This window comes from Anabrus simplex, chromosome 10 (genome assembly GCF_040414725.1).
Source record: "Anabrus simplex isolate iqAnaSimp1 chromosome 10, ASM4041472v1, whole genome shotgun sequence".
NCBI lineage: Eukaryota > Metazoa > Arthropoda > Insecta > Orthoptera > Tettigoniidae > Anabrus > Anabrus simplex.
In genome coordinates, this window is record NC_090274.1 from 108,618,851 (window position 1) to 108,633,199 (window position 14,349).

Genomic DNA, 14,349 nt, shown 5'->3' on the forward strand with positions numbered 1-14,349 from the left:
GATTGTCACTTGCCCGGTCCCCACACTGCAAGCCTGTCTCCCACCAAGTAGAATGACATTCTCTTTTCACTATTTCCTGAGAACCAGTGACATGCAGAGGCACTGTAGAACCGGTTGCCGTAGCTAGTGATGTGGCCTATAGGCCTGATAAAGATGCGGACATTGAAGCTAGAGTTTTAAATGGAAAATTCTAAATTCCCATGGAGGGAATTAGATATTTTTCACCAATAGAGCATGTCAAAAACATATCAGATGTAAGGCTTTTCAGGCGTTTGCTCTATTAACCAGCGTTTCGTCTTAGGTCTGACACTAGACTCGTCAGAGTGGGATGTGTCAGACCCTACCCACTGACGCTGGGTGTATGCAGGTGAGTTTATCAGAAGCCTATATATGAGGCACAGTCTGATAACTGCATAGGGAGAAAAATCTCCACAATGGAATTATTGCCCGCCTAGCAATTCCGAATGGAAAATTTTAAATTCCCACGGAGGGAATTAGATATTTTTCACTAATAGAGCATGTCAAAAACATATCAGGCTAGGTGGGCAATAATTCCATTGTGGAGATTCTTCTCCCGTATCCAGTTATCAGACTGTGCCTCCTATATAGGCTTCTGATAAGCTCACCTGCATACACCCAGCGTCAGTGGGTAGGGTCTGACACATCCCACTCTGTGGAGTCTAGTGTCAGACCTAAGACAAAACGCTGGTTAATAGAGCAAACGCCTGAAAAGCCTTACGTCTGATATGCTAGAGTTTTATGCATGCGGGGCAGGGGTAAGTGAAGCAGCGATCCGCAGTAACTGCCAGTGGTGTTCAATACTGTTTGGTCGCAAATGCAAGATGACCCTTGATTTTTTCACACAAGATTCTGAGAAAAATGTCTTCTTGGATTTGGAGAAATACGGTAATTCAGAAATAGTTGTAGGTGTGTCATCTGTCTTGAGAACTGATTCTTTCAACATGTAGGAATCTTGTGCTATGAGATCCTGGGAGCAAGAAGGCTACAGGAGGAATTGGGCACTGTTGCAAAGCGGTGAGGAACTGTAACACCTGCTGGAGAAGTTGTCCATGGTTCTCATTTGTGGTGATGGTTCTGTTGTCCCCTGACACTTTTTGACTGAACTTGTCAATGACAGCTAACATTGTTCTATTGTTTGGAGTCTCCCTGTTAAGTCTTTAGTGTGAAGCACATCTCGGCCCATTCCATATGACTGGAAATAACACTGCACAATGTATCGTTGTTCCCCTCTTCAAGAAAGGAAGCAGGCGAAAATGTGGCAACTACAGAGGAATCACAGTTCTGTCACACAGACTTAAGTTGATGGAGAAATTACTGAACAACGATTAAGGGCCATTATTGAACCATAACCTGAAGAGGAACAGTGTGGGTTTAGAAGCAACAGAACAACAGACCTTATCTTGACTGTTAAGATGATAAGGAAAAAACACTGGGAAAAGCGAATAGATATCATCTTTGTCTTCCTGCATATAGAAAAGGCATATGACAGGTTGGCAAGAGAAAAAATATGGAAATAACTGGAAAGAAGGAACGTGCCAGTATATCTTCCCAACAAGGTAAATACATATGTTCTACAACCATTGCGAGATCTGTACCCAGTTAGGAGATGGTTATTCTGACTGATTCACTACAAATAAAGGAGTGTGACAGGGCAGCACTTTGTCCCCTCTCCTGTTCATTATGGTGATGGATGAAGTAATGAAGAGAGTGAAGAATGAATCTAATGAGGACTTCAGTGCATTAATCTTCGCAGATGATGTGGTGATTTGGCGAGGAACAGGAAGAGAAGTTCAACAGAAATTAAACATTTGAAACCAGCAGTTTGGCCTAAAAATCAGCCGCACAAAAACAGTAGTGATGCCAGTCAGCAGGCAAGCCCTACAGGTTAACAACCAACTGGACGGTCAATATCTTGATAGTACTGTAACCAGTGATGCAAAGTGCTCTGCTGAAACACTAACAAGAGTCCAAAAAGGAGCAAAATGTTATCACCAAGTCAGGTCTCTTCTATGGGATAACCAAATACCATTAAGTATAAAGAGAACACTTTATCAGGTATATGCCGTTGAAACCTGTACGATCAACAGTAGAGATAGTACCAGACTCAAGTTCAGTGCTACAGGAAACAAGAAGAGATAAGATCCGGAATGAAGAGATCCCTCATAATACACGAGTAAAGCAGTCGCTAAGCGAAAATGTAAGAACATGAAGACTGAAATGGTATGGTCATGTCAAATGGAAGCATCAAATAATAACAGCAAGAAAATGGCTAGGAAAGGAACTGGAAGACAAAAGATCTAGAGGCAGACGGGGAAACGGTGGATCAGTCAAGTAAAGCAGGATCTGGAAGGAGAAGGAAGAGAAGGAAGAAATGTACCTGGATAGACAAAGGTGGAGAGCGCTCTTGTAATGCACCAGGGCGACTGGAGACGGTTAAAGGATGATGATGATGATGATAATGATGAATCCTCTGTTGTGTAACGGAAGAAAAATAATTAAATAAAGATAGAATAAGAGAAACCTAGCCATGTTCAGGTGTCAGATGATAATAATAATAATGATAATAATAATAATAATAATAATAATAATAATAATAATAATAATAATAATAATACACAAAGTGATGATTAAAATCAAAAGAGCCAGACATAAGATTAGATACTCACATAGAAAAAAAATTAACAAAAGCAGAATAAAAATAGAATAAGATACCTTTTTGTGGAAGGTATCAGAGGGATTTTAAGTGGTAATAAACTATGTTGAGTTGCTGAGTGTTCAACTTTATCCTTAACATAAACAGTTCAACATTTTTCTGAAATACAATACTTCCACTGTAGCATGGTTCTCAATGAATTAAAATTATATACAGATTAATTGATTACTTCAAAACTGCAAGATAGTGAAAATTAGTAGTCATCAAGCCACGGCTGCTTTCTACCTTCTCCTAGACCTTTCCTATCCCATCGTCGCCATAAGACCTATCTGTGTCACTGCAACGCAAAGCAAATAGTAAAAAAAAAAAGACAACATATATCAACAAGCTTCCAATTAAATGATATACTCAGAATTAGTTAATTGACTAATTAAAGAAAATAAATAACAGCTGTTAACCTTGAATAGGTTCCAGGTTAAGTTTGATCTAGTGAGGAAACTGATCTCAACAGCCTTGATACGCTGAATAGATACTAATAACCAGAGTAAAGGATTTGCTCGTCAAGTATATAGTGTTAAAACTTTTTACAATTAATTTATTTAAAACGCCTATTCAATACTTTACAGTCGTTAAGACCTATATAATCATTCTAAGGTTCTAATGGTACATGTTTCATCTGTCATCGCAGGTATCATCAGCCATAAATTATATAATCTAAGTCAGAGCTCTGATGTGGATGTTATATTAAAACTATTTTTAAAAACTAATTGTTTACATTAATTTACATTGATATATAAGGACATTATAGTCATATTTGAGGCGGTCCATTCCAAAACTCGTCATCCATTTTTTTTTTAAAATGAGTTAGAGGTAGCATTGCCTTCTTGGTGATGTTTGCGATAGTTCTATCACAAAATTAAGCACCAAAACTCACCTTCTCCCATAGAAATCTGTCACCAAACTTAGTCTATTGTTCCATAACTCGCCTTATCCACGGCGCTTGTCGTTCCAAAACTCGTCATATACAATCAACCAATAGGAAAGGATAATTTCAGCACGTGACTCGCGCTACAATTTACCCGCGTTTTATGCCAGTCTTTCCACTATGAGTTGTTCTTGAACTGTGTTAGTCTTTCATGCAGTTTTGTGCTGTGAGTAGAGTGTATTAAGATGACCGAAAATATTGCTCTTGTTGTGGAAGGTATATAAAACTTGCTAATACAGAACAGTTTCACATTCAGGTCTACCAAAAGACATTCTTGAATGTATTGCATGTCAGCAAAGATCGGGTTCAGAGGATTGCCAGAAATCACTTCATGACAGGGAAACTTCCAACAGAAAAGAGGGGAGGAGCTAGGATCAAACCAGAGTACACTGAAAAGAGGCACTCCGTGAAACATTTCATTGAAAGTTTGCAGTGTTGTGAAAGTCACTATTGCCGCGGAAATTCACCGGTCAGACAGTATCTACCTGGAAATTTAAGCATCGCTAAGCTTTACAAAATGTATAACAAGAAATCACCTGAAGAACTCAGGGTGAAGCGGTGATTCTTCCGTGAAATTTTTACGCGTTGCTACAACATAGGATTCGGAACACCGGTTACTGACGCTTGCTCAAAGTGCATAGAGCTCAAGGAGAAAATTAAACTTGAAAGTTCGAACGTATCACTGAAGAATGATTTAATCTTGGAACTTAGAGTACACAAACTAAGGGCAGCAGCTGTTTTCAAAAAGTTCCAAGAAGAAAGGGACAGCATGGCAATATTTTCATTTGACTGCCAAAAGAATCTTGTGAATCCAAAAGTTCCAGATCAAATTGCTTATTACAGTCGCCAATTGTACACCTATAATTTAACATTGTGAGGGGTACCTCACATGCCAAGTTGACAAAGGAGAATGTTTTTACATACACATGGATGGAACATGAATTCAACAAGGGGTCTAATGAAACGTCATCTGCAGTTTACCATCGATTATCACAAACTGATTTGTCAAACTTCACTACTATACGAATTCGTGCGGATGGCTGCGGACGACAGAACCACAATTCTACAATGATTGCAATGTGCTCATATTTCTTGACACACACAGCTCCGCCTAATATAGAAAGTGTTGAATTGGTCTTTCATATGACAGGCCACTCATTTCTGCCCTCTGACAGGGTATTTGCTCAAGTCGAGAGAGAGAGAGAGAGAGAGAGAGAGATATACGGAAATGCCCTATAATCTGTAATCCAGCAGAATATGAAGACATCTTTAGCAAACATGCTGAAGTCTTCAAGTTTGGCAGAGACTGCTCGGTGAACAATTGGAAAATGGTTTCTGAAAATATGATGAAAATGCCTGCATCTTGGCACTTTGAATTTTCTTCAGTGAAACGATTTGTTATTAGCACCTCATTACAACTCAGAGATCGGTTTAGGAAAATCCGTAATGAAAAAGGGAAAAAGCCTCCGATATATGCTAATGCCACCTGAATTATTGCCAGGAGTAAACTTGAATCCCGCCAAAGTAAAGGACGTAAAAAGTTTGCTTGAAAATCATTTTGGAATGGATTGGGATAGGAATGAGTTGCTTTCTTTTTATAAGAATCTGTTCACCTCAATTTCGGTAGATGAAAACAATCTTGTTGAAGAAACAGAAGTCCTTTGTGACGGACCTCAAGAGGAGGGAACAGATTTGAGAGTTTGATTAACAACAAAGTGATGTTTTATTGTACAAGTTACTTCTATTGTGAGTGCAGTGTAGCCTATAAAGGAAGAATTCTCTCCAAATACTATGGATAGGATGTAAATATGATAAATCACACTGCTGTGTTTAATTTATTTGTGAATATCATTATACTGATAGCAAAAATGTGCATGAGTGTACTGGTGAGTTTTATTACAACATTATATTCTCAATCCTTTCATTTTCCTTGTTTTAAAATAAGTTGTGTGAGGTAATATATTTTGAATTTTTTTGGGTGCTCCAAAACTCGTCTTATCCAAAATACAAATGTAATTTATTGACGTTCTACTAATTATATTTATAATTCTTCAGTAAGACGACCCTATGACATTGGACTTGAACGCGTCATAATACATTTAAACAAGTGAGACTTATATAACAACAATTACAGGTTTTTCGCTTTTCCTGAAAAATCACTTATGATGGATAAGACGAGTTTTGGAACGGACCGCCTCATTTGTAAAATAAGTATACAGTGTGTTAACATGAAGAAAGTACAATCTCTGATTTAATTAATGTTGTTGTGACGATGTGTGCTGGGACTGATGAGCGGAGATTCTCCTCACTCTAACCCGTCATTCTGTCTTTTGTAAAGTGGTTTCTTTCCTGTCTGTTTACATTTACTCATATTTCCAGGTGGGAATTCCGGTCAGAAAATCACGACATCAAGTTTGGAATTCTATGTACAGACATGGATGGAAAGGAGACAGAGGCGGTTCCTCTACAGCGAGTGACCAGTCAGCAGATGGATGAGATAGGGATGATCACGTGTCAGGGGCCAGCGACCTGTAAGTCCCGACACTTGGTGGTGCATGTTTAATATGTCCACCTCTTTATGTCTGACCAGTTTACGACACACCTACCCGCAGAAAAGTCACAGCTCCACAACATTTTCTGATTTATGGTGGTTGTCCCCTTCAAAATAGCCCTTCAGGAATAAGTTACAAGAATCAACCCATTGAGTCTTGCATATTTGTTAGATTGAAAGTGGACTGGGACTATTTTGGGGGGAAAACAGTGATGCTGCACATTATGAGAAATTTCTTATTTGCAAGAGTGTTAAAGAGTTAAATACAGGACGGCCATTCAAAAAGAAATGAGCCAGAGTTTATAAAATGAAAACTGCTGAAAGGATTGTAATGCAATTGCCTGCAGAGGAAGGTGAGGTCCCTACAAAAGCACTGAGGTCCTAAAATTGCCCCTGGAGGGACGTGGGTGCACACCACATGACGACAGAGCGAGCATGCGCACATGTTAACCATCCACTGCACCCATTGTGCTGACAACAGTGAAATGGAGGCTTTTAAAGAAGAGCAAAGGGGTGTAGAGCATTTCCTGACAGCTGAAGGAGTGAGGGGAAGGAAAATTCTTCGAAGAATGGCACAGGTGTATGGAGAACAGTGCATGTCCGTTACAAGAGTCAAGGCATAGTACAAGCGATTCAGGGAAGGACTGATATCATTGGCCGATGATGCCCGATCTGGAATGTCACACTGCATTTCCGATGCCAGTGTCCATCAAGTGGATACCCGCATTATATAAGACGGGTGAGTTACGGTAGCAGCCATTGCTGCAGAGGTCGGAGTGAGCATCGGAGTTTAGACCATCATTAAGGACAGATTGTATTTTGCTAAATATGCGCCCAATGGGTGCCTCGCAGTATTCAACCAGCACAGGAAGCATGTCGAATAGACCCCTCTCTTGAACATTTGCTGCGCTATGCCAAGGAAAGGAAGGAGTTCCTGTCACAGGTGGTCGCTGAAGAAGAGACATGGTGTCATCACTTTGAACCCGAGACAAAACAACAAAATATCCAGTGGAAGCAAACAGGGTTGTTGCCCCCCCCCCCCCCCCAAAATCCAATGTGAGCTAGAGAAGGCTCTGAAAGGCAAATGATTATCATCGGACGACGATGTTAAGCAGTAAGTTCGGAACTGGTTCACAATGCAGCCCCAGGAATTTTATGAGATGGCCATTCACCACCTTGTGTTTTATTTTAAATTTCTTTTGGCTGTTTCTAGCCGAGTGCAGTCCTTGTAAGGCAGACCCTCCGATGAGGGTGGGCGGCATCTGCCATGCGTAGGTAACGGCGTGTTATTGTGGTGGAGGATAGTGTTATGTGTGGTGTGTGAGTTGCAGGGATGTTGGGGACAGCACAAACACCCAGCCCCCGGGCCATTGGAATTAACCAATGAAGGTTAAAATCCCTGACCCAGCTGGGAATCGAACCCGGGACCCCCTGAACCGGAGGTCAGTACACTGACCATTTGGCCAACGAGTCGGACACCACCTTGTGTTACAGTGGGACAAGTGCTTCAACAGTGCACAATACAGGTTTTCATTTTATAGCCTCCAGCTCATTTCTTTTTGAATGGCCCTTATACGTGAATATAGCAGGTTATGAATTAATCGCTGCTAGATCACACCTGTCGTTCTCCTCAGTGTGGTAAGCCTCAAAACATTATTTGAACCACCTCACTTCAGCTCAGTTCTTGTGTTTTTCAGGCTCTGGGGGGAAATAGGAGTAGGGAAATTAATCCAGTTCCTGAAATTAAACCTAACAGGGTCATCAGCTAATGAAGGCAGCTTTCTCCCTAGGGCCTTTTTAATGCTGTTTTTACAGACTGCCTGGCTAACATAATCTAGATACATGCTATTTACATGATATTAATACATACTGTATTTGAGTCATTAGGTTGTTCCAAATTAAAATGTAAATACTGTAAAACTGTTTATTTAAATGATAGATCTTCATTATTGTCAGTATAACTGCATTAATTACACTGGAGTTTTAACGTTTAGTGTTACACGATTGTGAAGAGGCAGCAGAACACTAGCTGTTCAAAATACTTTGTTATGTCTTGTTTGTGATAACACTAAAATAGGTCAATTTTGGCATTAATATTATTGTTACGCTTGAGGGGGGTAAATTGAAATTTTACTATATTCCTTTGTTTTTACATAGTATTCCATGCCTGGCTACTCATTCCTGCCACCCAGCTGATGAAAATTTCTGGGGAGAACACTGGAAGGTCTCCCTGAAATTCTCTGCGCTGGAAGACTGGCATTGCTGATAATTCCTTCAGCTAAATGTAATCTGAAATAGTGTAGTGCATCTTTTTCCCAACAACATATTGGTATACAACATAGGAATGTTGAACAGCATTCACACCAGGAACTGCAGCACAGGTCCATACCCAGTCTTTGCACTTCCTCTTAGATTTCAGCATCACTTTATTCGTCACAACGGTTGCTAGTACTACTCACACTGCTGCTACATTTCTCATCATTACTATTTTCTAAAAGGGAATGTATATCGGTAACTTTCGGTCATATGGTTTACAAATAGTCAAAAGATGATGTTTGGGCCATCAGTCCACCCTATCCTGTGCTAACCTTTTCATCTTTGAATAACCACTGCCTCCTTCATCTACTTAATATGCTTGTCATATTCATACCTTGGTCTATCCTTACTGTTCTTAGTTTAGTTGAGTAATGTTTTATTTTACCTGGCAGGCCTTCTCTTCCATCTAACAAGGCACTGAAATATACATACATATAAATACATGTATTACTTTAGACTAATTATATTAAATATACATTAAATTAATAACTAGAGGACCCATAACATGTCTTGATGTGCCTGTCGTAGTCATACCATTTTGCCAGTCCTTTTCAAGGGTTTTATGAACATTTAATAAGAAGCACGTTATGGTATGCCGCTGTTCGTAGTCAGAATTCATCCATTTTGATGTCGTCATGCCGTCTGTTTGGTAAAATTCTATCCATGTATTTGCTTTTTCTTCCTGCACTTCTTTATGTAAAGCTTGGTATTGTGTCATAGAAGACAATGGTATTTTTAATCGTAGGTCTTCTATGTAGAATGGTTGTCTTGTGAGCTCATAGGAGCACTTTTTGCCAGGCCCGAGAACTTTAAGATACATAGTCTTCACTCATTCTGGTATAGTTAGGTTATCCTTCAATAGGTGTTCCCAGATAATTTCTAAGGTGTATGTCATGTGGGGTCTGTTTGTACGTAGACTTTTTGTCTTAGCAGCTTGTAAGTTATTAGGAATGCTCTGCGACTGTTGAATTTATTTGGAAGCAGGGAAAGGTTGGAGAATCAAAAAGTATCTAGCAGGGAATAGTATTCTTCCGTGATCAGAGGAAGTGCGTCCTCTCTGGCTTGACAGGTAGTAATCAAACATGGCTGCATGCAATGACATTACAAAGGATGAAAATCACATATCAGAATATTAGTGAAAGTCACTTAGCAACCTGCTAATTACAGAATGTATTGCGGGTTAGGGTAATCCTTCGCCTGCATTATTGACGTGATCATTTAATTATCTGATTTTATGGTTACTCTAAGTTGGCTGAACTTAGAGTCCTGTCACTGTCTCATGATTCACCGGCAGGTAATCTGGAGACAATAAAACATAAATTAAGCAAATAGATCCAGTAGAATGGACGGACGGATTTGCCAAAGCTGCTTTTAGTAAACTCTTTTAATATACAGATACAAGAATGATGAGTAGTCAGATTAAATTAAGATAAAATAAATTAGATATAATAAAAGGATAAATTCTTAAAACTAATATACTACATGTAAAAAAGGGGGTAGTACATAAAATGCAATAACATTTGAAAAACAAATCAGGTAAGAATGCTAAACTAATCTTTTACCATGACATCCATGACAATAGAACGGTTGTGAGTAGCAGCATCAAGTTTACAGATGATCCTTACTGGTGCATAAAATGTCTCCAAAGTGCTTCCTTGAAAGTCCGAATAGCGCTTAACCCTCTGATACTTTCAGGAAGGAGATTCCACTCATGGCAGGCAATTGTTGTGAGTAATTTATCGTAGATGGCAGTTCTATGGGTAGGTAAAGCAAGGATGGAATTATTAGTATGAAGCGTGTTTTTTAAGTAAGGTCCGTTTTGTTGTAGACGCTAGTAGTTCACTCGCATATCGCAACGAGCGTGTGCGTCGTGTACCGGCATGCCTTGGGAACAACTGTGCACAGTTTCAGCTCTGTAGCTAACCTGTACGGTTCTGTTCTGTGCTTTCAAAATGTTTAAGACTATCAACTCGCCCGCCGCGTGTGAGGTTTGGTCAGTGATGCCGGTTTTTGTCAGCAAGGAACCTGTCTGCTGCAGAAATTCATCGACAGATTTGCGAAGTGTACGGTGATACTGTTATGAGTGAAAGCAAAGTGCATTAGTGGGTACGACAATTCAAAGATGGCCGTGACAACGTCCACGATGAGGACCGCTCCGGTCGCCCTTCTTTGATTACAGACGATTTGGTGGCTTTAGTTGAAGCGATGATTCACGAGAACAGGTGCTTCACAATAACAGGTCTCTCAAACGAATTTCCTGACGTGTCGAGATCAGTGCTTTATAACATTGTTTCTGAACACCTAAAGTTTAGGAAACTGTGCTCCCGTTGGGTCCCAAAACTCCTAACAGAGGACCACAAAAACCAAAGATTTGAGTGTGCGATGAAGTTCTTGACTCGTTATGACGAAGGTGACAGCTTCTTGAGTCGGATCATAACTGGAGACGAAACGTGGGTTTCGCATATCATGCCCGAATCGAAGCAACAGAGCGTGGAATGGAGAGAGACACGCTCGCCTGTAAAGGAGAAGGCCAAACAGACTCTGTCCCAAAATCATGGCGTCGGTGTTTTGGGATAGGCATGGTGTTTCGTTGGTTGACTTCATGCAACGAGGAACCACTATCAATGCAGAAGCATACTGCCAAACCCTGAGATAGCTACGCAGAGCGATTCTAAACAAAAGACGCGGCATGATGACAAAGGGAATTGTCCTTCTCCATGACAATGCAAGACCTCGCACTGCAGGTCAGGCCCGCGATTTATTGGACAGTTCTGGCTGGGAAGTTTTGGACCACCCACCCTACAGTCCTGATCTTGCGCCGGGCAATTACCATCTCTTCCTCCACCTCAAACATCACCTCAGTGGCAACCATTACAATGTTGACGACGACGTGAAAACGGCAGTGAGCTCTTGGTTATCGGAGCAGGCGGCAAGTTTCTATGAAGAGGGTATTTTAAAATTGGTTACGAGGTATGATAAGTGTTTGAACAAACTTGGCAACTATGTTGAAAAATAGAGTGAAGTATGTACTTTCTGAAAATACATTTACTTTTTTTAAATAACCTTTCATTGTGTACTTATTTTCAAGCAGACCTTACTTAAAAAACACACCTCATAGATCTTGTGTTAAGACTGTGATAAGAAGAGAGGTATATGAAATATGAAGTAAGGTGAAATGGCTGTGAAGAATGAAGGATTTTTATGAACCTCTTTAACCTCAAGATCAAACATATTGGCAGCAAGAGTGCTCAAGAACGTCACACTGCTTATGATCTCTACAAAATTTATCTTCATGGAAAAGTGTTACTTTCCACTGGTATCCTTCAGTTCTTTTAACACTCACAGCAAGAGTGTAAAAACTACATGAACTGCAAATGTTCACTTGTTCAAGAAAGTGTTATATGTGTTACAGTTGTCCTTTAATGTGTTTTTTGTGTGTCGATAATTGTATACTTCTTGCCATATTTCTTCTGTCGGCTGATGACATAGACAAGTTGAAACCAGTCCCAAACAAATTAAACATGTTGTGACATAAATTTTGTGCAACAGTTTATAATTGTATTGAATAGGTGGAACCTCTCTCTTTTTAATTTTGTGATGGCATAGAGTGACAGATTTCTACTCCGGGCCAAGATAGGTGGTTATATGAAGGAGTTACATGCTCACAGTACCGTAGGTTAGAGACACATCTCACACATGCATTTTGACCGCATTGTAATCTGCTCAATAACTTGCACCCAGCGTCTCTATGAATTGCGTGACAATAGTCTAAGTGAGGGAAAGCCAGAGCTTCTACCAGCATTTTTTTAGCTTTTCAAGAAATATTTATACCCATGCATCATGTGCAATGCAGAGAATTCTTTCTGGGTGATGTTTGTAATATGCGTTTTCCATGACGTCATCATCGAAAGTAATCCCTAGGACTTTCACTGATAACATGAATGGTATGTTAGTACGATCTACACTTCCCTCAAAAACCAACTGAACAAGTCCTGGGTGTCTTAAGATGTGTCTTATCATTCTATTTCTTCTTCTGGTCACATTTAGCCAAATCGTTCTGCTCTCGCCAATTCAATTCCTTATCCTTTCATTTGATGATGCTGCTTGTTGTTTTAAGGGGCCTAACATCGAAGGTCATCGGCCCCTATCCTTTCATTTGTGATTGAGTCTATTGATCTTCACATTCAGCATTCTTCTGTAACACCACATTTCAAAAGCTTCCATCCTCTTTGTTTGTTTGTTTGTTTGTTTGTTTGTTTGTTTCTTTCTTTCTTTCTTTCTTTCTTTCTTTCTTTCTTTCTTTCTTTCTTTTTAAGCTAGTTATCATTCATTTTTTACTCCCATACAATGCCACGCTCCAGAAGAAAGCCCTCAAAAACATCTTTCTAATTCCTATATCAGTGTTCGAAGTGAGCAAGTTTATTTTCTTAAAGGCCTTCCTTGCTTGTGCTAGTCTGCATTTTATGTCTATAGATAGCCCACTTCAAACTAATATTACCAAGCACACTATCGATATATTTGTTACCAAAGAGCATATAACATTGGAGGCAAAGAGTCTGTATACAAATCACAAATGTGACTCAGTCTGCCATCTCTTGAGGGTAAGTTCAATTAGATGGTAAAGTGAGACAGAGGTCCGGCATTCAGTCTACCAAGAGTAAGCTCGGGCCCAATGAGTTAACATTAGGGCGGTGTCGTGGCCACCGCCTTGAAGATGTTCGAAGGACATCTCTTGCACCAACCTCAACATCTTGTCGTCTTGAGAGAATTCAGCTCTTGGACACAGAGCGAATGTCAGCTGGTGGATCACATATTCATGCTGCAACATAAGTGTTTTTTATTTCATGTGTGCTAATTTTTGTATCTTACACACATTTTTAGCTGAAGATGTTCGAAATCAGAGGAACGAAACGTGTACTGTTTCATTGAACTAGACTTTAAGCTGGAATATGTTTGTGATTATATAAAGTAGCCACAAAAAGCAAATAAGTATTGGAAGGTGGAGATTCTTCCTTCAACCTAAAAACAGCATGTCCAGTTATTTATTAAATTAAAACAGAACACAACCAAGAATTGAACAGAAGTTGACTTTGGGTCTTGAACAAGGAGTAGTATTCACAATCTCCAACATACAGTGTGCGTGAGACTACACAAATAAAACTGTTATTTTGTTGTGTTCACAGACACTGTGATATTCGACAACAGCTACAGCATCATGCGCAACAAGACGGTGCACTACTCTGTCGGCCTGTTCTCCCCAGAAGAAGCCAAGGTGGAAGACACAGATCTCCAGGAGGGTTGAGGACTCTATGACTAGGAGTATAAAATATACTTGTTGTATATGTTTTCGATATGTTTTGAAGTAAGATATTTTTTATACAGATGTTTTACAAGCCCATCGAGGGCTACTACTATGTTATATACACTGAGAAATGGAGGGCCTTGTAAAGGAAGTTTTGTAAATAAATGTGGTTGTTTTATTTTTATTTTATCGCAAATTGTACTTTGATTATTCCAAGAGACATCAAATGTAGTTATCGTATTTACTCGCATAATTTTCCCTCCCTATTTTTAGAACAAAAATTTGGAAAATATAATTGCATTTCTCCCCCCTGTTTTATCTATGGTTTCCACTAGTTGTGAACCACTGACTTATCTCGTCTTCGTGATTCGTGCCGATGTACAGAAATCGGAAACTAGTTAGGAAATTCCAGTTCATGTTTCCCATGCTAGGAAAGAAATAAGTGACTGAATACTCAGCATTCCAGCACCCGGGGCCAGAACACACCTGTGACTGCGCGCATACAGTAATCACTTTTAACA

At 39.7% G+C, this 14,349-nt stretch overlaps 1 protein-coding gene across 2 annotated transcripts in view; it reads left to right on the forward strand.

Annotated features, from left to right (window-relative positions):
* The window catches only part of LOC136882354 (SEC14-like protein 2), a 304,617-nt gene extending 290,605 nt beyond the window's left edge, over window positions 1-14,012 (forward strand). For both annotated transcript variants that reach the window (XM_068229541.1, XM_067154958.2), the window contains exons 9-10: window positions 6,039-6,190; window positions 13,710-14,012. In XM_068229541.1, the coding sequence (XP_068085642.1) occupies window positions 6,039-6,190; window positions 13,710-13,828 (271 nt within the window). In that variant the 3' untranslated portion in view covers window positions 13,829-14,012. The remainder of the gene's footprint in view (window positions 1-6,038; window positions 6,191-13,709) is intronic.
* The last annotated feature ends 337 nt before the right edge of the window (window positions 14,013-14,349 follow it).